The 27,144-nt window shown below is 42.5% G+C and overlaps 2 protein-coding genes and 1 long non-coding RNA gene across 5 annotated transcripts in view; 2 read left to right on the forward strand and 1 right to left on the reverse strand.

Annotated features, from left to right (window-relative positions):
• Nucleotides 1-8,993, forward strand: part of LOC122449433 — a 15,125-nt gene extending 6,132 nt beyond the window's left edge. Inside the window, exons 2-3 of the long non-coding RNA XR_006271941.1 lie at nucleotides 1,381-1,516; nucleotides 8,874-8,993. This is a non-coding gene — a long non-coding RNA (uncharacterized LOC122449433). The remainder of the gene's footprint in view (nucleotides 1-1,380; nucleotides 1,517-8,873) is intronic.
• The window catches only part of XNDC1N (XRCC1 N-terminal domain containing 1, N-terminal like), a 16,132-nt gene extending 7,086 nt beyond the window's left edge, over nucleotides 1-9,046 (reverse strand). Inside the window, exons 1-4 of one of the 2 annotated variants that reach the window (XM_043480964.1) lie at nucleotides 8,910-9,046; nucleotides 6,659-6,800; nucleotides 5,376-5,531; nucleotides 3,714-3,892 (exon numbers count right to left, since the gene is read on the reverse strand). In XM_043480964.1, the coding sequence (XP_043336899.1) occupies nucleotides 3,714-3,892; nucleotides 5,376-5,531; nucleotides 6,659-6,800; nucleotides 8,910-8,954 (522 nt within the window). In that variant the 5' untranslated portion in view covers nucleotides 8,955-9,046. Of the gene's footprint in view, nucleotides 1-3,707; nucleotides 3,893-5,375; nucleotides 5,532-6,658; nucleotides 6,801-8,909 lie in introns of those variants that run through there. The other variant, XM_043480965.1, reaches the window with a different exon arrangement.
• Nucleotides 9,047-13,247: 4,201 nt separating this feature from the next.
• Nucleotides 13,248-27,144, forward strand: part of RNF121 (ring finger protein 121) — a 77,019-nt gene continuing 63,122 nt past the window's right edge. The window contains exons 1-2 of one of the 2 annotated variants that reach the window (XM_043481238.1): nucleotides 13,273-13,355; nucleotides 14,249-14,364. Coding sequence is in view for 1 of the 2 variants with exons in the window: in XM_043481237.1 (XP_043337172.1) it covers nucleotides 13,293-13,355 (63 nt within the window). In the remaining variant the exon portion in view is untranslated. Of the gene's footprint in view, nucleotides 13,356-14,248; nucleotides 14,365-27,144 lie in introns of both variants that reach the window. The other variant, XM_043481237.1, reaches the window with a different exon arrangement.

The raw sequence follows: 27,144 nt of genomic DNA on the forward strand, positions 1-27,144 counted from the left end.
TTGCTCACCTATAACTAAAAACCTACCAATTTTAGCCACCACTTCTAGCTATCTATAAAAAGATGTGTATATAGATATCCCATGTCTCTTTCTAGCATCAGACACTGTAACTATCAACAGGCATCTTATAAACCTTTTGGCTTCTAAATTCAGAAATGTCTATATAAGCAATAATCAAGTACTGGATAATTTCTACATAGATTTTATTCATGTGGTATGCTACAGTTTCTTAATTTATCAAAATTTAATTTATTTGTGTCAAGTCATTTGTGGCTTTTTCCTTTTTATCTTTTTCCAAATTTTCTTTTTTCCCTTAAATTAAAAAAATTTTTCCTTTAATTTTAAGCTCTTCTAAAAACAAAACAAAACAAAAGCTCTCCTTCTTCTATCACAGATTCTATTTATTATTATTTTTGGCCTCACTGCATAGCTTGTGGAATCTTAGTTCTCCAACCAGGGACTGAAACGGGCCTTTGGCAGTGAAAGCTCCATGTTCTAACCACTAGACTGCTGGGGAATTCCCTCACAGATTCTTTTAAAGGTAAATGTCTTTCTTTCTTGTAGGGAATTATACATATATATGTCTTTCTTGTAAAGCATGACTTTGACCTCATTCTACAAGTTTGAGAAGTAGCATTTTTATTCACATTCACAATTTTCTAATATACCATTACAATCTCATCTTGGACTTAACATTAATTTTAAAATATTTAATTTTCCAGGTTTTTTTTTTTCTTTTTTATCTTGTCTCATAAATTTTGGAATGAATACTAATAGAAAGGGTTACTAGATGGGTATGTAGAGATGGTTTTCTAATTTTAACTATAAATGAGACCAAGCATCAGGAGTTGAAGCCTTTCCAGGTGGCGCTAGTGGTAAAGCACCCACCTGCCAATGCAGGAGACATAAAGAGACATGGGTTCAATCCCTGGGTTAGGAAGATCCCCTGGAGGAGGGCACGGCAACCCCCTCCAGTATTCTTGCCTGAAGAATCCCATAGACAGAGGAGCCTGGCAGGCTACAGTCTATAGAGTCGCAAGAGTTGGACAGGACTGCAGTGACTGAGCACGCACGCATGTTATCAGAAATTGAGCTTCGAAGCAGAGTCTAGTGGCCTGGGTTCCAATCCAGTCACTGCTTGGCAGTGACCTGGGACACCCACTATATTTCTCTTGTGCTTCTGTTTCCTAACTGGAAAATCAATGATCATGAAAGATCTTACCTCACAGGATTATAAGCATTTATATAGTGATTTCACAATAATATACCATTAGAATGACATATTAGAAAAAAGTCTATGGCATTTTTTTTTTTTAGACATCTTAAATTGTATAACTGAGTGCCATCCATTTGTTTCCACGTATGAACCCTCTCTTACAGAAATGTTTCCGGACCTCCTCTCCCTGCGGTATCAGAGAGGGCCTGCAATGGGTGTCATTCTACTCTGGCTGTTCAACGTCTGACATGACTCCAAGTTGCTGACTGCCTCCTGCTTGATCCCACCATGGCCCTAAAGGTGCAGAGTAATTTAGCTATCTGGCCAGAATGGAAAAGACTCCAGGAAGCATTTATTTATGTCCTAGTATGCCCGGGACACCCTCCTTTGTGTCTGTCTTAAGTATAATTACTAACAGCACTCTTTTTGGCTCTTGAAGTATCTCAGATTGGATGATAAATTTTATGGTGACCCTACCTACCACTCCCCCCTGAAAGGTTATTTATATAATCAACATTTATACTAGAAAGTCTACTTTGTTCTAGGCACCGTCCTAGCTGCCAGGAATGCCTGATGGAACAAGACAAACAGGTCCCTAATCTCCCAGAGCTCCCACTTTACTGAATAGCCAGGCCACAGAGCTCCAGAACCCACAGGGACAATGTTGGAACCTGGCAGAGCACAGAGAACTGCTTCCATTGATCCTTTTGCATTTGCAACCCTTCCCACAGGGGAAGAGTAAATCTCAGGCCTTACCTTGCCTCAGCGCTCTGGGCCTCTCCCAAGGCTATGTGACAAAAGCCTCTCTCCCCCTGTCTGCTCCAACTCTATCTTCTCTTCCCAAAGTGTGGTCTCTTTTTTTTTTTTTTCCCTCCCCAGTAACCTCAACAGGAGTGACATCTGTGAGGTTCACTCCTGGGAATCAAAATTCTTTTGGTTCTGCCAAATGAAGCTTCTAAAAAATGTACTGTGTGCCCGGGAAGCGCTGTGATGTAATGGCAGGAGACCTGGCTTCCTTCCGGTCTGTACTCTGCTCTGACTCACTGTGTGAATTAAAATATATACATTTCTCTATCTGAGATATAAAATGATGGGGTTGTGACTTGATGATCTCTAAGTATTTTTTCATCTCTAGAACTCTGGCTCTAGCCTTGTGTGATTATATCTTCATATTTGTGAGTGAATTATGGTGGAGGGTATTGGCTTGAAAAGATAAATGGAGACATGAGTGGTAAGAAAGCAGGAGTAGTTGGATCAGCCTTAGAAAGAAAAAATAACTAGAAAACTTTTTCCAGTAGTCATATATGGATGTGAGGAGGCTGAGCACCGAAGAATTGATGCTTTTGAATTGTGGTGTTGGAGAAGACTCTTGAGAGTCCCTTGGACTGCAAGCAGATCAAACTAGTCAATTCTAAAGGAAATCGACACTGAATATTCATTGGGAGGACTGATGCTGAAGCTGAAGCTCCAATACTTTGGCCACCTGATGGTAAAAGCTGACTCACTGCAAAAGACCCTGATGCTGAGAAAGATTGAGGGCAGGAGGGAGAAGGGGATGACAGAGGATGAGATGGTTGGATGGCATCACCAACAGAATGGACTTGAGATTGAGCAAGCTCTAGGAGATAGTGAAGGACAGGGAAGCCTGGTGTGTTGTGGTCCTTGGGGTCGCAAGGAGTCAGACGTGACTCAGTGACTGAATGACAATAGAACAAATGGTCCAACAGCTTTGTGCACACTGTACTGAGGGCTCACTCGCTTGGCTCATCTGTGTGTGAGGCTGAAGGAACAGTGTTCATGCCTATTTGTGAGAAAGGGCCACAAGCCCATTTATGTGAGTATTTGGGTTCTTTTAATAATTATTTATTTATTATTTATTTGGCTGTGCTGGGTCTCCATTGCGATGAGGGTTTTTCTCTAGTTGCAGAGAGCAGGGGCTACTCTTCAGTTGCCGCGTGTGGGCTTCTCATTGCAGCGGCTTCTCTTGCTGTGGAGCATGGGCTCTAGGGTGTGTGGGCTTCAGCAGTCACGACATGTCGGCTCAGTAGTTGCAGCTTCCAGGCTCTAGAGCACAGGCTCAGGAGTTGTTGTGCATGGGCTTAGTTGCCCTGTGGCATGTGGAAATCTTCCCAGACCAGGGATCAGGCCTGTGTCTCCTGCACTGGCAGGTGTATTCTTTACCAGTGAGCCACCGGGACGCCCTGTTTGTTTTTTTTTTTAAATTAATTAATTAATTTTCTTTTTGGTTGTGCTGGGTCTTCATTGCAGTGCACAGGCTTCGTTGCTCTGTAGCATGTGGGATCTTAGTTCTCCATGAGGGATCAAACCTCCATGCCCTGCACTAGAAGGCAGATTCTTAACCACTGGACCATCAGGAAAGACCTTATATTCATATTTGAATGTGTATGTGTGTGTGTATCCATCCCCAAATCAAACACCAGCTTCCTAACTAGAAACAGAAAAGGCTGGGACATGCTAGGTCCCCCATGGTTCATACCTGGCTCAGCCCCGAGCTCACAGCGACCGAGGGACCCTCCACAGGGTCATCTAAGGAGTCCAGAGAGGAACACACCCGCAGGAAGGCCAGGCCAAAGGGCTGATGACGTGTGAAGGGTTGGGAGCAGGTCAGGCGAAGTCGATCCCATGACTCACCTGAGGCTGGGGCCAGGAAATCGCCTCAAGGAGAAAACAAGAAGAAAATGAGGGAGAAATGAAATGCATGAATGGTAGGGAGAAAGGGAGAGAAGGTCAGTACTGAGGAGAGGAAAGAAAGGACTGGGACTACAGAGAGAATTCCACCCTAAGGGAGAAGGGAGGCCTTTCCTCCCCCCAGCTTGGGTGCTCAGGGTCTGGCAGCACCACGCAGGCCAGTCAGGGCCCTCTCTACCCAGCGCTTTGCCTTCCCACCATCGCTCCTCTGGCCGGGGGCCACGCTGTTCCCAGCGTGACTATATCCTCAGTCTATACCTCTCCACAAACCTTACCACTGTCTCGTTTTAACAGCAGGTATCCGGAGGGTTGGAGTCTGGGGTGACCACTTGCCCAGTGGATCAGCTGAGCTATATCTATCCTTCCTGGACCATGAGACCTCAATCTCCCTCAAGGCACCACCTGCTCTACATACTTGCTCACTGGATCACAGACCAGTACTCCCAACCCTTCTCATCTTCCATTCCCAGAACTAAAGAGTATCTCATCTCGTATCCCAGGTCACTTCTCCTTCACAACACTACAAGTGCCTCCAATTTAGACACAGATGTATGAGTCCTTCCTAGACTGCAAGTCCCTGGAGGCCAGGAATCAGACCATGTATTTCTTGTGCAGTGCCCAGTGACCACAGAGATGTGCAGTGAAGAGGACTCAGGAAACACTGTATACAACATAACCACAACCACCACACAGCCTTCCTTCACTTACAGAAATAATTTTCCTATACTCACACACGTTTATTTGTTGTTGTTGTTGTTTAGTCACTAAGTCATGTCCGACTCTTTGGTGACCCCATGGACTATAGCCTGCCAGGCTCCTCTATCCATGGGGTTTCCAAAGCAAGAAGAATACTAGAGTGGGTTGCCATTTCCTTCTCCAGGGGATCTTCCCAACCCAGGGATCCAACCCGCATCTCCTGCTTGGCAGGCGGATTCTTTACCACTGAGCCACCGGGGAAGCCCTATACACATTTCTACAAACACTCTAATCACAAATGTGGGTTCTATTTCTGGCTTCACTGAATCACATGTTATGTGTAAATATAAATCATAGCTCATAAGTATCGCTGGCTATCAGGTATTGTCATCACAGAGAACTCACACACAAACACACCACGCAATGGTTCACTCATTACCCTATCCCCCCCCAACAGAAGTAAGTAAGTCCCTGCTTAGGCTCCCTCCCACAATACACACCTTCCAGCTGGTACAGCCCTCTAGAGTCCAGCGTCTCTCTTTTTCATTACCACTGTCTCTCTCAGTCTCTCATTTCTGCTTTTGCCCTCCTCACCATCTTTTTTTTTTTTTTTTTAATATTTATTTATTTGGCTCATGGAATCTTTTAGTTACAACATGGATCTAGCTCCCTGACTAGGGATTGAACCTAGGCTTCCTGCGTTGGGAGCACGGAGTCTTAACCACCGGACCACCAGGGAACTCCCTCTCCTTACCATTTTTAAACATGCGGACCCCTGAGCGGTTTTTTCCCTGCTTTGAATCAGCCAGGGACATCAGCATGGTTGCAGGGAGCAGGGTGACGAAAGGTCTGTCCAGGGACCAGGAGGAACGACCCACGTCAATTTGCAGGAAGGCACAACCACAGTTACCTGGGGACAGAAGGTTGCGAGAAAGTGAAGGTGGGATGATGGACTCCCCTGACTGCCCACAAGGGGATCAGTGGGCAGAGGACATTCCTCCTTTCTAGAGCTCAGGGGAGGCCCAGAGAGGTCAAGCAACAGTGAGCCAGTAACTGAAGTGGGACGAGACCTCAGCCCGCTAAATCAAGGCTCCCCATGTTCCTCCTGGCCAGAAACTTTTCCCTGACCCAAGAGACTTGCAGTTTCCCAGTCCTCTGGCTCTGGTGGGCAGTGCTAAACTCTGTCTCTCTCTGAAATCCTTGCTAGGGAGCCTGATGTCTCTCTGTCCTGACACAGCTGAGACAGATGGTCTTTGTCAATTCTCTATTTCTAGAGAATTCTAAGACCAGCTTTCTCAACCCAAAACGCCTATGGAGCCTTCCTGCATGAACCTGCACAGTTCATCCCCAAGCATCCTCCTGACACTGATATTTATTTTTAATTGTATTTTTAGTTTTCTGTTTTTAATTTTCTGATGGCACTGCACAGCACATGGGATTTTAGTTCCCCTACCAGGGATCAAACCCATGCCCCCTGCAGTGGAAGTGCGAAGCGCAGAGTCTTAACCACTGGACTGTCAGGGAAGTCCATATATATATATATATATATATATATTTTTTTTTTTTTTTTTTTTTTTTTTTTTTTTTTTTAAATTTTAAATTAAATTTTACCATTTTCCTGGTCATGCTGGGCGGCTTGCAGGATCTTAGTTCCCTGACCAGGGATCAAAGCTCTTTGCGGTGGAAGTATAGTTTTCACCACTGGACCACCACTATATACCACTGATATTTAGAGGCATATATAAGTTCTATCTGTTGGCACTCAGATTTGTTAATGTCCTAAGGCTTCACCGAGACCGCTCAGGTCAAAGCAAGGCAGGTATGCTGTGTAACTAAGGGAATGGCACTCATAGGGTTCAGCAATGTCAAATGCCTGCCCCAAGGGCAAGGGCCACATATCCCCTTCATGCCAGGTAGGGCTTGCTCCAGGAAGGCTGTTGCAGGAGACTGCATTCGAACACACTGCTGCAGCCCTGGGAGGGAACGGTACTCCTGTGCTCCCCACAGAGGCTCCCAGGCCTTGGAGAACTCACTCACCCACGTCGATGTAGCCAATGGGCACTGCCCTCTCCAGCTGCAGCTCCACTTTCAGCTGCCTGCTCTTGTCCTGAGGACAGCTGAGCCACGGTCCCCTCTGACTGTCTGGGTTCAGCAAATTCTCCACCGGATATTTGGGATCCTAAGTCAGAGAGAGGAAGAGAAATGAGGAACCTCATCAAGGGAAAAAAGGATGTCCATGAATGAGGGACCTCTATACACCTAAACCTTTCCAGGATCCTAATGGAAAAGGCTTTAGACAGGAGTCCATCTCTCATGTACCAAGGGATTTATAGACATTGCTTATCTCTTCTTTGGTTTCCACTACCTCATTTAATCCTCCTCATAACAACTTTAGGTGGTTACTATCACTGCTTCTTAGTTAAAGATGAACAAACGGACACTTAAGTTCAGAAACTTACCCAAGGCCACAAGACCAAATAACCAACCAAAGTTGGAACTCTTTGGTGTCTGAATTCAGAATTCTTAAACACCACATAATACTATAGTCTTTCCTGTAGTATTGGTTCCAGGGGATTGGTTCCAGAACTCCCATGGATATAAAAATCGGTGGATGCTCAAGTCTCTTATATAAAATGTGTATGTATGTATATCTCTCCATGTACTTTACTCATCTCTAGATTACTTATTTATAATATCTAATACAATGTAAATGCTTTGTAAATAGTTGTAAATACAATATAAACACTATGTAAATAGTTGCCAACATGTAGTAAATTCATGTTTTGCTTTCTGGAACTTTCTGGAATTTTTTTTCCCCTGCATATTTTTGATCTGTGGTTGGCTGAATCTGGGGATGTGGAACCCATCCATATGCAGGGATGACTGTTTCATTTCATTTATAAGGTGCTTTCACAGACATGTATCTTCAAAGTAACCCTATGAGATAAGAAACACAAAGATTTTTATTCTAAGTTTACAACTGATGGTTAGAGATGTTGTTCAAAGACAACAATATTAAAACTGAGATAAAATTCTCAGTTCTGACCCAAGTCAGGTGTTTTTTGGTGGAAAGGCCTTGAGCAAACTACTTTTTCTCCCTGGATCTAAATTTCTTCCTAAGTTAAGGTAGGGGAGACTAGACTCATGGTTTTCAATCTTATTATTTTTTTTTTTTTTTAGCAATAAAATCCTTCCTTTTAACTGAAATCTTACACTAAAGATTATTTATTTTTTCAATACTAAATATTTTCAAAAATATTTTGATACTAATTATCAATATTACTTATCATTATTAAATAATTTAAAAAATTTTCAAAAATAAAAGTAGAGCTATGGTTAAAGCACTGGTTGAGGAGCCTGGAGACATACTTGTGGCCCCTCCCTTCAACTTCCAGAAGTGGATTTCTAGTACAGCTTGAAAATCACAATATTAGAAGAGAGCTAATGTCCTCTAGCATTTTATAAGGCTGAGTCCATGAAGAAAACCATTTAGGTTGACCATGTAGCTAAGAAAGATAACAGTAATTTTTATTTTATTTCACTTTGGAGTTGACATAGTAGTTCTTAAAGATTCTCTAAGGGGCTTTCTGAAATGTGGGGATAATTTTGACTGTCATAGTGACTAGGAAGCATTGTTATCACTAGGGTCTGGAGGCCATAGATCTGGAGGCTAAACATCTTACGAGGCATAGGATATCACTATAAGAACGAAGACTTCTCCTATGCAAAACACCAATGGCACCCCTTGAGAAAGACTAGAGTAACAGAAGGGGATGTGTGGGGAGGAGCAGGAAATGGATAGAGATGACAGCGGAGGACAGGGCCCAGCATCGAGCACTAACCGGGATAACTGCGATTTCCTGGAAGTGGATTCATAGGAGGGATGCTGAGATCCCCTTTGATGGCAGTGGTGTTATCCTCACAGGTCAGGGATGACCTTGAGTGCCCTAGTCTGATCTCAATGACAGTGTGACTAAATTGCCCTTCTGGGGACCCTGGTATAGACTCTGGGCCTATAGCTTTGCCAGCTGCCTGCAGAGAAGGGTGGAATCCTGAGGTTGCTTCCTTCTTTACCTTTGAGGCCTGCTTTTATGTATCCTGCACTGCTCTGAGAGCAACCTGAAGGCAAGAGCTGCATTTCCTGCCTTTGACTCTGAACTCCTAAAGAAGGGAAAATGGCTCTTCTGTTGAATTGGGAGTTTCCTGAAAGTGGAACTAAGTCTCCTTCTTTTTTTCCTTTCATTCTTTTCAGTCACCAAGAAAAATCCATGCCTGCTAATTAACATACCTGAGAGGAAAATGACACCACATGGCTAATCTTCACTGGAGCCATGGTGGGCCCAGCAGCTGTCCCAAGCACAAGGCAGAATGCTTTCTCCTGAGATCTCTTCTGTCACCACTTTGGTGCCTATATTTCGGTCCCATCAGCTTCCAGAAGACAAGGAACCGTCATGTTACTACTGAAGAAGAGAACAAAAGGAAAATAAACAAGTCTTGAATGTTTTTCTGGTAACAGGAGTTATTTACATCAGTACATCAGTCACTATTTCTGATGACCATGATGGGGCTGGTGGGGTGGTGATCAGGGAGCAGATCTAGAGTCGCTGATGAAATTCCAACAAAAGTAAAACAACTGGAATGCAATAGAGCAGCAAGTACAAAACATATATAGATTATCAACAGAATTATATTATATATATTTTATATACATATATAAACATGTAGACGTTGGATATATACGAAGGTGAGCCCTCATGGCATGAACTATGCCTTAAATTATCCATCTTTATAACCCTAGATTCTACCTAGCACATAGTAAAGATATGCAACAAACATTCAACTAAATAAGGGATACAAGTTTCTTGTTTTTTTTCCTTCCCATAAAACAAATCTTCTTAGATTAAGTTACTTCTCTACTAGAGACTTCAAGGGCTTGCTGACATACGCAAATCCTTTGCTATATGGTAGGACTAAATAAACTTTAATTCAGTTTGACCCCTCAAAGCATCTACAACATAGATCTGTCCATTTCCTGGTTTATCTCCTACTATTCCTTTCAGCAGGGGATGTTTTACCGTAATTACTTTATTTATTTAATCTTAAAAGTTCATGTGGGAATTTGTATTTTGTCTTTTGCTAAACTTTTTATGGAAAAATTTAAATATACGCGAAAACACATACACACACATATATATTAGTATAATGAACTCCTGTGCATCACTTAGCTTCAACAATTCCTTGGGTAGAGAGAAGTGTTTTTAAAGTTGTCGGAATGTCTTTAGATGGTATCTCTCTTCAAATATTTACCTGCCCTTTCACTCAGGTTTCTTAACTCACGTGGTCCCTGAAATGAGTCCATGACCTCGATATACTCGTGGTCATAATGGTCTTGTGTCCTTCCCACCAAAAAACCTTTTTCCCACCTCTGAGACTTTGTTCATGCCATTGTCTCTGCTTGGAATGTTCTTTCCTCCTTTCGCTGACAAATCTAATGCATATTTGATGTCCAAATGTCACCTCCACTCTGCTCAGCACTCAAAGTGATAGCTCCCTCCTCTCAATTCTGTATTACAATGATCTGCATATGTCTTTTGTCCCTTGGCCAACTGTAAGCTCTTGGAAGACAGGCTTCATGTTTGATTTATTTCTGTATCCTCATTAAGAGGGAGAAACATAGTTTCAGATTAACCAGTGTCCGCTGAAAGAATGACCATAAAAATTAGGCTCCAAATGGTCAGCCATCATGGAATGCTCAGAGTGAGGTAGCTACTCTGAGAGCAGTAACCAAAGTCTAATGAATACCATTCTAAAGGTCACAGGTTACGTTCAAGATGGTACCAAGGCTTCAAAGAAAGAAGAGGTCAGGGTGAGTCCTCAGTCACCTCCCAGGTCTTCAGATGAACTAAAGCTGATTATTCTCATTATAGCAACTCACTGAACATTCAACAATTTTTCTTCTCTCTGCTAGATAATGGAGACAGAAAAATAAATAACATAGATAGCGTCTCCGTTTTGGAGAAACTCCCAGTATACACCTGTGATTTGATGGAAAAACTCTACCATCTCTCAAAACTAATACACGTCTGACTGAACCAGTCCCAACGCTACACATCAGGCTTGGGGACCCTGAAGCTGTCAATATTAGATACTTTATTTAGCTAATATTTTGAGGAGGAGGTTGTCTAGCAGGTACCAGACATTGGACTAGGTTACACAGTGGTGAATAAGACATATACAGTATTTTTTATGAAGATCACTATCTATCAAATTGCTTGTTCTCACAGGATTAAGTGCTTTCTGACTTCACTGCCCTTGCATACGTTGTTGTTCTTGTTTTTTGGTACCAGTTTATTTACCCTGTGTGTACCCGCACTAAGCAGTGAGCTCTTTAAGGATACAGATTTTTGTCATGCTCATCATCTCCCACACTTCAGAGAGATGTTGGAACACAGTAGGCATAAATAAATAGCCATTGAAAAGAGTACTTCTTAAGTCAATATAATTCAATCAGACTTGCACAGAAGTTTCTGGCAAACACAACAAACTCATCAACCAATAATGGGCCACAAACTGCTGTTGTTTTTAAATTTTAAATACTACAAATCGGCAAGAAAAGGGCAAGCACTCCAATATAAAACTGGGGACACGATATAAACATACAATCCACATAAGATAAAATCTGAATGACCAATACCCCATATAAAAAAGTGCTCAGCCTCACTGATAATAAGCAAAGTACAAATACCTGTTCCTCTAAGACTGGAAAAAACAGAAAAGTCTACAATATGAAGGAGTGGCAATAATATGGGGAAATGGGCTCTCTCATAAACACTTCCAGCACATCTTAATTCTGACTAGCTACATTTCAAGAATAGCCATGTGTCCTGGTTTACTTAAACAGTGCAGCTCTAGCTCATGTGCACAAAAAGATACATGCAATTGTTTCTTAATAGCAAAAAGCATAAAACTCTAATGTCCACTAGTTGAGGAATGGATGAATGAAATGTTCTATATCATACGGAATACTATTAACAGTTAAAAGGAATAAACTAGATGTAAATATATGTAAACATGGATAGACTGCCTCCCCCCAAAATAGAGTGAAAGAATAAGTTACCAAAAAAAATAACTATACATAGAAAAATAGCATTTAAGTTCTTTACAAAAGGAAACGAAACAATACTTGCACTGCCCACTGAATACACACTAGTTTTTTTTTTTTCAACAGACTGGGAGAATACACAGCTAATTATACGACTTGCTTCTAGGGAGAATGAAAGGGTAATGAATCTGATAGTAAAGGGCACAGATAAATCCCACTTCTGTTTCATATTATCTTTCTTAAAAAATGAGTATGCAAATAGATTATGATGTCAATCGTCAATTGGGGGTGGTGAGTATACGGTGTTTATAATATTCTATGTACCCAGTTTCACATAATAAATATAATTCCCATTTTAAATAAATGTAGATGGTCCCAAATGAAGTTGACGGTCAATGTAATAAAGTGAGCCCACAAGGCATCCTAGCCCTATCTATGCTGTAGATTCAGCCGGGACCTCCAGGGGGCGGGGTGAAGTGTAAGCAGGGACCACAGGCTTGCGAGGTGTAGGGTTCAGATGTACAATGTACAAAAAAAACCAGGGTACTGGAAATGAAACAGGAAACTGTAAGCTGGGGTGCAGCATAGTGAATAAGATGTACAGGACGGGAGTAAGAGTAGAAGCTGGAGACGCAGTGTGTGGGCACAGTAAAGAATTCGAAGATGTGTGAAGTGGATCCGGAGGCGTGAGGGCCTAAGAAGCAGTTTGGGGGCCGTGGAAGCTCCGCAAGACTCTTCAGCTCTCAGATTCCTGAGCCTAAGCCACTACTTCCACCGCTTCTCGGAATGCGCTGTTCTGTTCACTTCCTTTATGGCCACCCTTCCTCCCTTTTGTCCATTCCCCTCCCCATCGAAAACCCGAATGACCCTCACCCGGGATAATGGACCTCGAAGTGCCACCTCTGCCTTAGATCTTGGACCAAAAAAAAAAAAAACGTTCTCCCGCCAATTTGGCCCTCTAACCTCCGCCTTCTGACCCGAAGCACCACTCTTCCGCCTCCCGAAACCCGGGAACATGTTCTGGGGCCTCAAGAAGCCGCTGTTTCCGGAAATTGACTCCCACCAACGTAAAAAGACACGTGCTATAGACAGAAAAATACATTCGGGTGGTTTATGTATATTTCACGCATTGCAAATCTCCCGGAGAGAGCGGACTTTAAACTTCCGGGTCAGTTTCTGTACATTCTGGGAAATGTAGTCCTTAGTCTCCACGCTTCACTCGAGTTACCCATTGAGGGAGCGTCGCAAAATAGACAGTTTAGGGGCCCTTCTCTTTGGTTCTACACAGGGGAAAATTGGTGACATATCTGTACTGGAAATAATACAAGGTTAATTTCTCATTTCCCAAGTTCCCTCCTCCGCCGCCGAAGCTTACAAGTACACGGAATCCACCCCTCCCTAACCTTTAAGTGGGTAGCAAGCAGACTGTCTCTTAGTTGCCTTCGGGTCTCTGCCTGTCTTGGTGTCCCGCCCCCTCTGCCGAAGCTTGTACAGCCGATTGGCTAGAAGCAGTTGAGCGGCGGAAGCAGCTGGCTCGCGCGGGGCCTGCGGAGGGGGAGAGCTGTGAAGATGGCGGCAGTGGTGGAGGTGGAGGTTGGAGCCGGTGCTGCCGGGGAACGGGAGCTGGATGAGGTGGGAAGAGTTGAGAGTTGAGGAGAAGAAAGACTCAACCTGAAACTGCAGGGAAGGGAGGGGAGGTATCGGGAGTAGGCGTCCTAGGAGAGACGAGATCCTTAGAGGGAAGGAGCCAACTGTGGAGCGGGTGCGTGGAGAGGGAAATCTGAGGTACCCAGGACTCGGGGACTCGGAGGCAGTCATGGGGTGGGAGACTTGCAGCAACCTCAAGGGTGGAGGTGGAGGACAGAGAGAGAAACCAGAGGGGTGGGGGTGTTAAGATTTAGGATTATTAGCTGAGGTCCTGGGGAGGACTAAAGGGCTGCCAGGTGGTTTGAGTTAGAGGGGCGTAGACTTCTGTGAGGGAAAGCCGGGTTTTCACTGAGGGAAAGGAAAGGACTGTCTGGGTTTGGAGTCGGGGGTGCGGGGGGACGCGGACCAGGGAAGAGTGTTTATCTTCTAGTATTATAGGTTTGAGTTATTTTTTATGTAAGAGCGCTTTACATTCTAGAACTTTGTACATAATGTGGGCTCAATAGAGTTTTGGTCAATGAATGATAGAACGAATGGGTGAATGAACAATTGTATAGAGAAATTTATCCATTCACTCACTTAAACGTTTAAGTATTACCTTTGAGCGAAGCTCAGGGGTAAGTGCTAGGGACCTTCCCATAGAAGAACCCAAGTATGGTGATGGGAGACTCACAAGAAGTCTTTTCATCGGAGGTATAATGGTGGCACTGAGAAGAGGGAACCAGTTCAGTTTGGGGTAGGGAAGGCTTCTCAGAGGAGTCGAGTCTTAACGAATCAGTGATTCTCCCTCTTTCTCCCTTTCCCTCTTTCCAATTAGACTTATGAGTATTTTGAGAGTGAGCTGTTGAGGGTGTATGTCTCTTTTACCTACGTAACAGGCATTTAACAACGGGTGTATTCAGTGACCAGTGGTCCTTGAAGGAAATCACTAGGAGGAAGGAGACATTGAGTTTGAAGGGAATGAAGGGACAGCGCTGAGAAGCAGAGAGAGAAGGTGAGAAAGGAAAGGAAAAAGATTCCGAGGCCAAAGGTACATTCATGGCTAGGGGTGCCTGTGGTCTTGCCCATGACAGCATATGGACAGCAGGGAGGAATAGGAGAAAGGGGTTTGATTGTTGGGGATGGAACCAGTGGGATCTCTGAGGGGTCAGTTTCTTAGAGGCCTTGGCTGGGTGGGGAGTGTGGGGTGGGGATTGGGGATGAAGCCCAGAGAAAGGGAGTAAAAGTGGACTTGAGAAGCAAAGCCTGTTGTTTGGTGGTGGGATGACTTGGAGGTTTTGGTTTACCTGATTGGGAACATTAAGGTGGGGAGAGGAGACTGAGAAACTGACAAGTGGTCAGAGCAGGGAGAGATTTTTAAAGATCCGTTTTAGATCCATATCTTTCAGTCAATAAAGACTAGGGGTGTTTGGATACCACTTGGTTGGTGAAGTGGGGTAGTTGTGGAAATGACTTCCAAGCCCCTTTCAGCTTTAAGTTTCTGTGATCATGGTTGGCTGTAGTTCAGTGAGATATATTTGAAAGTGCCTTGTAAAAGTAAATAATGTGTTTAGGTTATTATACATGCTTTGTTAATCATGGCCTTCTTTGAGCAGGGGGAGCTGATTTCAGTTACATATATCAGGGTTCATTGAGATAAAGAACAAAAGTTTTGGCAAAGGAGAAAAGAACTTAAAGTTTTGAAGTTAGATATTTTTGATTTTTGCTTATTTCCTTTATTGTTTTAAAATTTTAAGCACTTCTAGTATCATAATTATACTTCGGGAGTGTCATGCCTAGAAGTCAACTTTATATGAACCACTAGCATTCATCCCAGAAACTTCTGTTCCTTGTTTCATTTACTAAGAAATAATATAATCTGCTGTCTGGAAATTCTGTGTGGACTGGCTCTGTCCTTTTCCTTGTGTGTTTAAGAAAGTAACTCTGAGAAGCAGGAACAGTGTTCCCTTCAAACTCAAATAAGGAGGGGGAGAGGCAGAGGTATGGTCTGGCTGACCTTAGTTTGTGAGTGAGTTTCTGCTAATGCTTTCCCAGCTGTTTTTTAGCATCCTTAACTAGTGAAACAGAAGTTGAAATCCATCCTTTAATTTGTAATTATGAGAGTCTGCCTCTCTATTATGCACTGGGAATTCAAAGATGAGTAAGACAGGATCTTTACCAATTTATAATGTAGAGAAAAGACATGCAAATGGCCCACTGCAATACTAGATACTTATTTTAATGGAAGGGAGTAACAGATTCAGTGGGGCGCTAGAGACAGGCACTCAGATCTGCTGAGAGTGAAGTCTTTATGATGGAGATGGATTGGAGCTGAAAGATGAAAGGTTAGGTTTACAAAGAAGCATGTGGTATAGTTGCTCTCCTTTAACACTTTCTGCTTGGTAGAGAGACTACTGTGAGGCTCAGATTATAAAAAAGAAATGGGTAACCTAGCTAAGATGCCACTTCTTTGGAAAGATTGCATGCTCTGATTTCTTTAGGATATCAGATCTATGTTTTCCGGTATCAGATGTCCTTAGCATAAGTAGTTTGGAATAGCAGCCATCAGTTTATTCATATTCTTTTCCTTTCCTTTTTTCTTTTTCATTATTACTTTCTATAGTAGTTAAGGTAGTTTAGGTTTCACTTACTGCTTCTCCTGAATAGAAAAGAGGGCTTAGGAAAAGAGCTACTAGTAGAAAAGACCACTGTTTATTGAGCCCTTATCATAAACCAGCTCCTGTTTAAAGCTTGCATTATCTCATTTATTATTAACAGCAACCCTGTGAATTAGTTGGTGTTTACTGCATTTTGTAAATGAGGAGAGTGAGGCAAGAGAGGCTAAGTGGCATTCCCAGGATTCCAACAGTTCATGATGGGGAAGTGCAAATTCCAGCCCGGGTCTGCCTCTGCTGTGCAGAGCTAAGTTTTACACCACTATGCTATGCTGAGCACCTAGGTTCCATTCTCAAGCCAGGCTCATCTTACCAAAGTAAACTACCCCTTTCTTAATGTACAAAGGACTCATCACAAAAATGTGAAGCAGCATTTCATTCCTGAGAGGTTCAGAGTGGGGTTTAACTAAAAGAATATTGGTTTTTCTATACAGATCCTTTAGTTTACCAATAACTTGATTCTGCTGAGCCCCTCCCTGGTCCTGGGAAGTGACCGGCCCAGTGGCAGTTAGGGAGATGAGCTATGGGTCTAGCCAGCTCAGGCTAGGTGTTAAACAGGCAGGCTGTGATGAATGGCTAAGTTCTTTCACTTGCTAAACACCATAGGGTGCTTAAGAGTGTTGGGGAGGATAAAGCATGGGTACCAGCTTGGAGGCCCGGAAGCTGACTTACTCCTGGAGCCTGTGAGTTCCTTCTTGAAGGGGTAGTGTGCCAGCCATTAGAGGAATTGGAGGCACCATCTTGGCACAGAGACCTGGCTTGGGACCTAAGCTAAAAAAGCACTTCAACATCCTGTTGGGGCCAGCCTGCCTGCCTGGATAGTTCCTGTGAATTCTGGATGTGTCTGCTCCCAGTAGTTGTTCATCTGCCAAAATGATGTGATATCATGCAGATCAGTGAGTAGCTTCCAGCTCAAGTTCAAAGCAGCCTACAGCTAACTTACTGTTGCCTTTAGTGCGTCATTTACCTCTTCTGGGCCCTGATTTATTCTTGTTAAAAGAAAAGATTGGATTAGATCAGGGGTTTTTAAACCTTAGTCATGAAACACTTTGTTTAAAAAAAAAAAATCTCACTTTGAAGACTCGTAGTCCTTGAAGGTACTCAGAACCCATTGAGTGTCTCAAACCACACTTTAAAAACCAGGGAGCTTTCTCTTACTGCCCACTGATTGGGTGACTGACCCTATTTTATGTTCCTTCAGCCTCCCTGTACTTCCTCTACCCCACCTCTACCAAGCATTATTTTAACTGCCTGTCTTCCCCACTAGATTGTTGGCTGCCCAAGAGCAGAGTCCAGGTCTATCTTGCTCATGGTCACAGTCCCTTTACTCGGTATGGGGCCTGACATAAAGCAGGCACCTAACAGTGTTCGACAGTTATTATTTTTGAATAGTGGTAATATACTCCTCTCCTTAGTAGTGTGTGCTTTTTTATTACTTGAATGTTCACAGCATCCCTGTGAGAATTGAACTGTTGGACTAGATCATGACTAAAGCTCTAACATCCTGTGTACCATGTTTCTGATTACTGCCAGGCCTTTGTTTGTGCTGTCCTGTCTGCCTGGTGTACCTTCCCTTTCTCCCTGTATCTTTCCAAATCCTATGTGTATTTAAGGTCCAAGCCCAAGGCGCTCTTGTCTTGTAGAACTAGTCTGATCTACACAAATACCTTCTTTCCTTTTCTTTCATGGTTTTTCTGTGTTCATTTATCAATTCATCAAACTTTTTGATTAATTGTTCCAGGTACTGTGCTATGGTTGATCATATCTTGATGGATAATGTGTGATAACTGCCTTCAAGGAGGTCACAGACTAGCCTGGGTGGAGAGTGATAAGTACAAATTTGTGTCACAGGTGTTGTGTCAGTGGAGTAGGTGCCATAGGTACATCAAGGAGGAAGTGGCAATCTGTATCATATCTTCTTTTCTCAGGCAAACTGTAGATGTTCCCATCTCTTGCTTTTTCAAAGTAGTAGTCTTGGACTGTTTGTTTTGTTTTTTGTTTTCCCTCCCATGGGTTTCTCCCTGTAGACATTTGATAAATACTCCTTGTTTCCAGGGATTTTCTTCTCTAGGGATTCTTAGTTAAAGTCAAGAGCTTGTTGAAGGATTGAGGCATATGTGACTGAAGTTTAATCTTGGCTATCTGACCATGTATCTTCAGATTTTTTTTTTAAAGACTTCTAAAATGAGTAGTAGCATAATGTAGTGTGCAAAAAAAAAAAAAAAACTAGTTATAAATGATAGACCTAGGTTTTAGACTTGGAAGAGCAGATTTTGTTTTATCTCAGAGACAGCCAAATGATAATAGATGTTCAGAAGACTGTGTTGAGAAGGATTCTAAGGCCAGGGCTCAGCAGGAGAGTGCTGAAGGCAAAATGATACAGTACTTACTGTGTGCCAGTTCCTGTGCCAAGTGTTCTATGCATTGTCTAATTTCATACCACAACTTTGCAAGATAGATATTATTATGGCTATATCCATTCTACAGATGTGGAAACAGGCACAGAGAATTTAAGTAACTTGCCTAATTTGGACAGATGGTAAGTGACAGAGGTAGGGTTCAAATCCAAGATGACTCCAGTATCTGTGCTCTTAACCACTCTGGGCAATATGAGTACTATAACTTCCCATGCTGTCCTATGCTAGACATTTCTACTGTGTAAGTGTGGGACTTCATTTACAGAGGTGATTTGACTGGGGTCACACTCTTTGAGACTGAGTTCTCTTTGAAAGAAAGTACTTTTTGTTGCTCAGTTGTGTCCGACTCTTTGTGACTCCATGGTCTGCAGCGCTCCAGGCTTCCCCCATTCTTCACCATCTCCTGGAGTTTTCTCAGACTCATCTCCATTGAGTTGGTGATGCCATCCAACCATCTCCTCTTCTGTTATCTGCTTCTCCTCCTGCCTTCAATCTTTCCCAGTATCCGAGTGTTTTCCAATGAGTCAGCTCTTGGCATCAGGTGGCCAAAGTATTTGGAGGTTCAGCATCAGTCCTTGCAGTGTATATTCAGAGTTGATTTCCTTTAGCATTGACTGGTTTGATCTCCTTGCCATGCAAGAGACTCTCAAGAGTCTTCTCCAGCACCACAGTTCGAAAGCATCAATTCTTTGGTGCCCAGCCTTCTTACTGGTCCGACTTTCACATCCATACAGGACTACTGGAAAAACCATAGTTTTGACTATATGGACCTTTGTTGGCAAAGTGATGTCTCTGCTTTTTAGTATACTGTCTAGCTTTGTCATAGCTTTTCTTCCAAAGAGCAAGCATCTTTTAATTTCATGGCTGCAGTCACCATCTGCAGTGATTTTGAAGCCCAAGAAAATAAAGTCTGTCGCTGTTTTCCTATCCATCTTTATATCCTTGGTGCCTGGCATAGAGTATGACTCAATAAGTGTCTGAAGATAAGAGCTCGTGAAAGATTCCACACCTTAATTCTTCATCTTTGAGATGAGAGGTTTGGACCACATGACTTTTAGAGGTCTCCTGCAGCTTTGAAAGTCTTGGATCCCCGTATTTTACTTTGCTTTGTGAGTCCTATAATTCCTGTTGGGTACTCAGTAAACGGTAGAGAATGGCCAAATGAAGGTATAATTATTATTAATAATCTGTGCTAATAATCTTAGGATAAGAGTAGAAAAAATGGTGATAGGAAAGATGTAGACAAAAAGGCCTACATATAACCTCCAATACCATAACCTTTGACTTTCTGTGCAGTCAGTCTCGTACTCCGACAGACACCCTGTCTGCATGTCTACAGACAGTTTTTCCTGTTTGATTTCCCGTTACAAACCTTCCACCCCCCACCCCCCCAGGTCACTCTTTGTTTTTGCAATTAACCTGTTACTTAATAACTCATCTACTTCCAGAAGGAATTTAAAGTGTCCTCTGGTCAATAAAGAGCTTCCCAGGCAGTACAATGATAAAGAATCTGCCTGCCTGTGAGGGAAATGTGGAAGATGCAAGAGACACGGGTTCGATCCCTGGGTCTGGAAGATCCCCTGGAGCAGGAAATGGCAACCCACTCCAGTATTCTTGCCTGGAAAATTCCATGGGCAGAGGAGCCTGGTGGGCTATAGTCCATGGGTCACAAATAATCAGGCACAATGGAGCACATACACATGCTGGTCAATAAGGGAAGGTCGGAGAGAGAATAAGAAAGATGAAGAGGAATGTTCTTATTTTTTGAATGCAGGAACTGTCTTTCTCATCTCTGCATTCCTCTGCCTTACCCAGTGCTTGGCAATAGCAGACATTGATTATGTTTGTTGAATAAATGAGAATGTTTGTAGATGTGGATTCTACTCAGGTTTAAGGAAGTGTTGACTAAATTGCAAAGATTAACTGACACACTGGCCTGGCAATAATACAGTAGTGCCTGACAGTACTATTTGCTTATAAACTGCTTTTCCAATGTTAATTAATGCCATATTACTCCTCACCAGTGAGTCATAAGCACAGAATCTGAGGACCTGCTTTTTGCCCCCACAGTACCCTGTGTAGACATCTATCAGCACTTACCCTGTTGTATTGTTTGTCTCCCCCACTGAGCATTGGACTTACTGAGGGGACAGACCATATTATTTTTCACCTCTGTGTTCCCAGCACCTAATCTTTCACAATAGTTATCATAGAGTAGATGCTCATTGAAGTATCTTAAATCTAATCCGTTGACCCATGCCAAACACTCCCTGCAAGTGGTCACCTAGTCTGTGTTTAAACACAAAGAATCCGCCTGCCAATGCAGGAGACCTGGATGGAGAAGATCCCCTGGAGGAGGAAATGGCTGCCCACTTCAGTGTTCTTGCCTAGGAAATCCCATGGACAGAGGACCCTGGCGGGCTACAGTCTGTGGGCTTGCAAAAGAGTTGGACACAACTTAGCTTGACTAAATAACAGTGAAAGGGAGTTTATCATTTTTTGGTCAACCTCTTCCTTCTTTGATTTCTCTGTTGCAGTATTCTTCAGATTGGGCTAGAATTCTTATTTCTGCAGCTTCATCTTTTTAGTCCTCTTTTCCTAGATCCTACTTCTTTGCATCTTTGACCCATGATGGAGGCACATGCCCTGCCAGAGAATCCTCTGACGAATTTAGGTTCAGTTCACCTGGGGTTAATTAGGTTGAGTTCACCTGGGGCTATTTGGCCTAAAAGCTTACTCTGTGGAAGTCAACCCAGGATAATCCACCCAGTGTCATCCTTCTTCTGTATTTTATTTCTTTGTGTTTTCCCTTGAAGTCATTTATCTCTCTGCTCCTCAGAGGAAAATCTGTAGGTAAACATAAACTCATTAGTTCCCTGTAAAGTGCAGCTATCCCAAGAGGATGTTGAATTATGGCTATGGGGCTTTTGGCCCTGAGCAACTAGAGTGAACCAGTGGGGAAAGGGGAAGCTGGAGGCAGAGAGTATAACCCTGCCATGGTCTGTTCCCTCTGCCCTCCTTCCCCCTTCCCAGTAGGATGTTCCCAGTAACTGAGTGTGTCTGTTACTGAGGACGTCTCCAGGGGTGTTCTACTCCCCATTTGCCCATAGGATTGAGCCTGCCCTCTTGCTGAGCCTGTCATTAAGCTTCCTGTCATTTAGCTCTTAAAGATAACAAACAATAGCTAACTTTTTTAGTGCATGCTGCCTGGCAGGCATTATACCAAGCATTTTACATGCATTAGCTGTTTTAATTCTCTTTTAATAGTATTATTGTCTTCACTTCCCAGATGAGTAAAAACTGAGGCATTGCCAAGTAACTTACTCAGAGGTGGATAGCTTGTAAGGAGAACTGGGATTTGAACCCAGCAATGTGATGCCATGATCTCTATTGCTGGTATACTCTATAATATGAATTTACTGTTTTCAAAATTCACTGTATATTTATTGAGTGTTTAATTTTGCCAGATAGTTTATTTTGTGTTGGGAATTCATAAATGATTAAAGAGGGACTTCCTTGGCGGTCCAGTGGTAAACACTCCACTCTTCCACTGCAGGGAGCACAGGTTTGATCCTTGGTCGAGGAACTAAGATCCTGCATGCTGCACGTTGTGGCCAAAAAGAAAACCACCAAACAAAAAGAACCCCGTAAATGTTTAAAGAGACTCTGTGCTTCAAGAGTTCATGGTCTAATAGGTAGAGGGACCTCCTAAGTGATAATGACAATGTAGTGTGATGAGTGAAGTCATGTACAGGTACCACAGGTACATGGCAAAGTGTGAAAGTGTATTTGGGAGGGTTAGGGAAGACTTCAGAGAGGATATGATGTTGGGCTCATTCTTAAAGCAAGAATAATAGTTTATCATATGGTCAGGAGACTAATTTATACCAAGGTAGAAGCATGTATGTGAAGGAGTGGAGGCATATTAACTCTAAGCATACTCTTAAACATACTTTTCTCCACTAATAAAACATTTAGTGATACCTGCTTGCTTTGTGCAAGGCACTGTGTTAGGTACTTGAGAGGAAATATACTAATTCATGTTTCATGCCTTCATAGAGCTTTCATAGTTCAGTTAGAAAAGTAGCACATGTAGTTCAGTTGGAAAGGCTATAATTATAAAATAAGTTCTAAATACCTCATCAGTAGAAAAAACAAAGTGCTGTTGGGGAAGTAAATCTCTTCTTATCAAAATGGTTAGGAAAGACTTCATGGAGAAGGAGCCACCTGAGCTGGGCCTTAATGGATGATTTAAGTTTCACTAGAGAGAGCATTAGGAATAAAGGTCCCAAGTAAATATGAGAAAGTAAATGTGTTTGGGGATCAGCAAGTAAGGGAGGACTAAGTACTAAATGGAGAAGCATAGGTTGGAGCCAGTATGAGGTTGACTTTAAATGCCAAGTTGAGGAATTAAGACATATCCACTCATTCCTTCAGTCAGCAATTATTGAGTGCTTCAATATGCCAGTTAACAGTGCTGGGGACTAGACAAACATGAAGACAACTCCTGCTTTCAGGGGGCTAATGGTCACATAGAGGAAGACAGACATGGAAACAAATGATTGCAGTGTAGTGCAAGTGTGTGTTATGTACTGTTGTGACAAAGGAGAGTGACTAATTGCTTGAGGGAATCATTAAAGACTTAACAGAGGATGCTTGAGATGGTTCTTGAGGATTGAGTTCAGTAGATAATCTGTGAGAAAGGGAGGAGTGGTCCAGCAAAATGAAAAGATATGCAAAGGCTTGGAGGCGTTAGAATATTCTCTTCTATTCAGCATAGAATATTCTGGGAACTGTAAGAATTCCTGTATTAGTGGAATATAGGTTAAATGTAGGGGGATAGCAGTGAGTGGTAATGTTGGCATGGACTTTTTAACAACATGCTAAGAGGCTTGAACTTATAACACACTCAGATCTATGTCTCAGAATGATCAAATCTGGAGATGGGTGGAAGTTTTGGAAAGATCAGCTTGGGGAAAGGAGAAGAAATTAGTTGGGAACACTACAGTAGTCCAAGAGATTGTGGGGATCTGAGCAAAACCAAAGGCACGATGGAGAAAAGTGAGCAGTGATAAAAATATTAAATAGAGTGCACTTATTATTTTTTGCCTTTTCCATTCCATTCCTTAATTCATTCACTCACACATTCGTCAAGTGTTTATTAAATATGTAATCTATATTATTTATTCATTCTGATTCAAATACTTGCAACTTCAGGATGTCAGGAATTTGTCTAGGTCCCGGTAATTCAGCAGTGAACAAGACAGTGAAGGTCCTTGCTCTTGTGAAGATTACTTTCTAATAGGGGAAACACAGATAATGAATAAGTAACTAGCAGGATAACTTCAAATGGTGTTAAGTACTCTGAGAAAAGGATGGAGAATGACTCGAGAAGAGATGCTACTTTCAATGGGGAGGTTTATGGAATGCCTCTGAGGAGGTGATATTTAAACTGAGACCTGAATGAAGAAGACTTAGCAGCTTGAAGATTCAGAAGCATACTGTGTCAAGTCAAGGGAGAAGCAACTACAAATTGGTGGCAACGGGTTACGCATGTCTTGGGACCAAAGAAGACCAGTGGGGCTGAGTTACAGTGAGCAAGAGAAAAATAGTACCGTATGAAGTCAAGGAGTTTGGCAGTCAGATATGTAAGGCTGCTGAATGTGTTGAATTTTATTGAGAGTACAATGAAGATTTTGGATGGTTTTTAAAATAGGAGTGAGGTGAACTGATTTGCATTTTTTAAAAAGATCTTTCTGGCTGCTTTGAGGAGAATGGATTGTAGGGGAGCACTTGAGGGCAGTTAAGAGTCTGTTGCAGTAGTCTGAGTGAGAAATGACAGTTTTGTTGTTGGGGGCGAGGGGGAGTGTGAGTAGGGTGGCAGAGATGGCAAGATGAAATTAGAATGAAATAGAGCCTACAGGACTTGCTGGTGGATTGGATATGGGACGTAAGGGAATGAAAATAATCAAGCTTGACTTTCAGGTTTTTTGAGTTTGTTTTGCTTTCACTTGAGTAGTTGGCAACACCATGGCTGATGTTACTGTGTACCGATAGGACAGACTAGGAGAAATTTTTGTTGGGGTGAGGAGAAGGAAATACAGAAAACTTGTGTTTGTCTATGCTAAGTTTGAGATAGCTATGTAAACATCTAAGCGGTGGTGTTAATTAGGTAGTTGGAAATACGAATGTAGAGTGGGAGGAGGGTTCTGGACGTTGGTCTGAGACTCTGAAGATCTGCCTTTTTATCCTGTCTCTACCACACAGTTGTTACTGAGACAGGTCAGGGAGACACTCTGAGTCAGTGTTGTCGGCTTAAAGTCATAATAAAGTTGTTTGTTATGCCAGCCTGGTGTGTATGGTGGGAGAATCCTGTTTATTCCTGCATCCATTCATCAAGCATGCACTGAGCATTTATCACGGCACTATCTTAGCTGTGAAGGATAATGAAGACCTCTGCTCTCAGGCTGCTCATAGTCCAGTGGAAGAGTTAGTCAAATAAGCAGATGTAACAACTGCTGTAATACAGAGATTCACAGAGCTGTCTGTGAGCACAGAAAGTGGGGGGCAAGAGATCAAGAGAGGCTCCCCAGAGAAGTGGCACTTCAGCTGGTGTGGAAAAAATGACCAGAGGTTAATCAGCCAAGGAAAGAAGGGAAAGACCCTCTAGGCAGAAGGAGCAACATGAGCAAGATGGGAGGTGAGAGGGAGAGAACAGCACGGCCAGGGTATTGTGTAAGGTTTAGTGTCACTGGAGCATCTTGAGTAGAAGGTGGGGTGTGATGAGAAAGTAGGGGGACTGGAAAGGGAGGTGGGTGTGAGATCACTGAGGAGTTTGGATTTTTATGTGTAGTGGGTGATTAACTGTGGAAGAACTTTAAGCACTTAGGTGAGTGCCGTGGATCAGATCTACATTCTAGAAAGATTACTCGGGGGGGGACAGAAATGGAGAAGGGATTAAAGAGGCAGGGAAGACATACCTTAATCCAGGCAAGTAGTACTTCCAGATTTATCTAATTTCAAAGTGCATGTGCTTTCTGGTGTATTACGTATAGTGCAGAGGAGCACGTGTTAAATGCCAGAGGTGTGGGGGAGCAGAGGAGGGTAAAACTGGAAGGCAGTCTGGGGCAGATCATGGCCGTGTGTGGTCACAGGAGCTCGCTCACAGTGCTTTCTTGGAGGGCACTGTGTAGAGCCTACTGGGGAGTTCTTACTTTCTCTTACGGGCAGTATTAGGAAACCAGAAGATTTTGAACTTGAGTGACACAGTGACTGGCAAGAAAGGCATGAGGTTGAAGGACCTGGATTATGTTTGTAGCTTGAAGAATAGGAAGAGATGATAGAGACATTTCCTGCCCCACTGCTGTAGGCCTTCTGGTAGAACCAACCATGTTCTTCAGTTTTTCCTTCTTCCCAAAGCTTCCTTCAGTCCTATGTGTATGCTGTGTCAAGTTTGGAAAGTATTCAGTATTTACTATTGGCTGTTGATCATGAAGGATTTCATGATAGTGTTTAAGAGGAAGAGTCACTTTTCTAACTTAAAACCCACAAAGGATGGAGCACCTTTGCCAGCTGTGCATCTCTGATGTGATCCAGATACCAGGCTGTCTCTTTAGGTCAAGTTTGACCTCCTTAAGGAGAAGAAAGGACATTTCAAGCAGAGCCAACATCTCAATTAGTGCTATCCTGTGCTTGCTATCTGTCACTAGCTAAGGGAATGAAGGGAGGGTGGCTGGTTTTCTAAGTAATGGAACATTTTGATGACTACTTCTTAGTGTGGGCCACTGTAAGAATGGCTTACAGAGAAGTTACTTCTTACTCTCAGGGAGCAGCAGCGGTCTCAGGGGTAACTGGTAGTAGCCAATGTAAATAAGTTCTTTTGGTTTCAGGTGGCTTTCCCAGTTCCTCTGGATTCTTCTGCAACATCATTCCCACTGTTTTGTTCATGTGAGATTTACTCAGCCTCTGTGTATTTCCAAAGCATGTGCTTTATGTCTAGTGCTAGGTATGACATGTGAGGGAGATGCTGAACAAGTAAGGCATTATTCTTGTCTTCAAAGCAATTAAAAGCAGTAATGTCCACCTAACATTTACTGAACATGTGCAATGTGTCAGATTATGTGCTAGTTCTTTGAAATGTGAAAATGAGTAAGATTCAGATGATTATCAGACCACTTTGGATTGCTACATGGGAGAAAATATTTGTAAACCATATTTCTGATGAGGGATTTATATTTGGGATATGTAATGAGCTCTTACCACTTAATAAGAAAAAGGTAAATAATCTGGTAAAATATGAACAAATGATCTGACTAGACCTTTTTCAAAAGAAAATACACAAATGGCCAATAAGCACTTGAAAAGATGTTGAACATCATTAGCCACCAGAGAAATGCAAATCCAAACTACGATACCACTTCATACCCAATATGATGCTATAATCAAAAAGATGTAATAACAGGTGTTGTGGATGTAGAAAAATTGGACTTCTCATGCACTGCTAGTGGAAATGTAAAATGGTACAGTTGCTGTGGAAAACAGTTTGGCAGTACCTCAAAAGGTTAAGCATAGAGTTGCCATATGACCCAATAATTCCACTCTAGATATATACTTGAGAAATAAAAACATATGTCTCCATAGAAACTTACATACAAATGTTCATAGCAGTATTATAATAGCCAAAAAGTAGACAGCTCAAATGTC

Source organism: Cervus canadensis, chromosome 11 (genome assembly GCF_019320065.1).
Source record: "Cervus canadensis isolate Bull #8, Minnesota chromosome 11, ASM1932006v1, whole genome shotgun sequence".
Taxonomy (NCBI): Eukaryota; Metazoa; Chordata; class Mammalia; order Artiodactyla; family Cervidae; genus Cervus; species Cervus canadensis.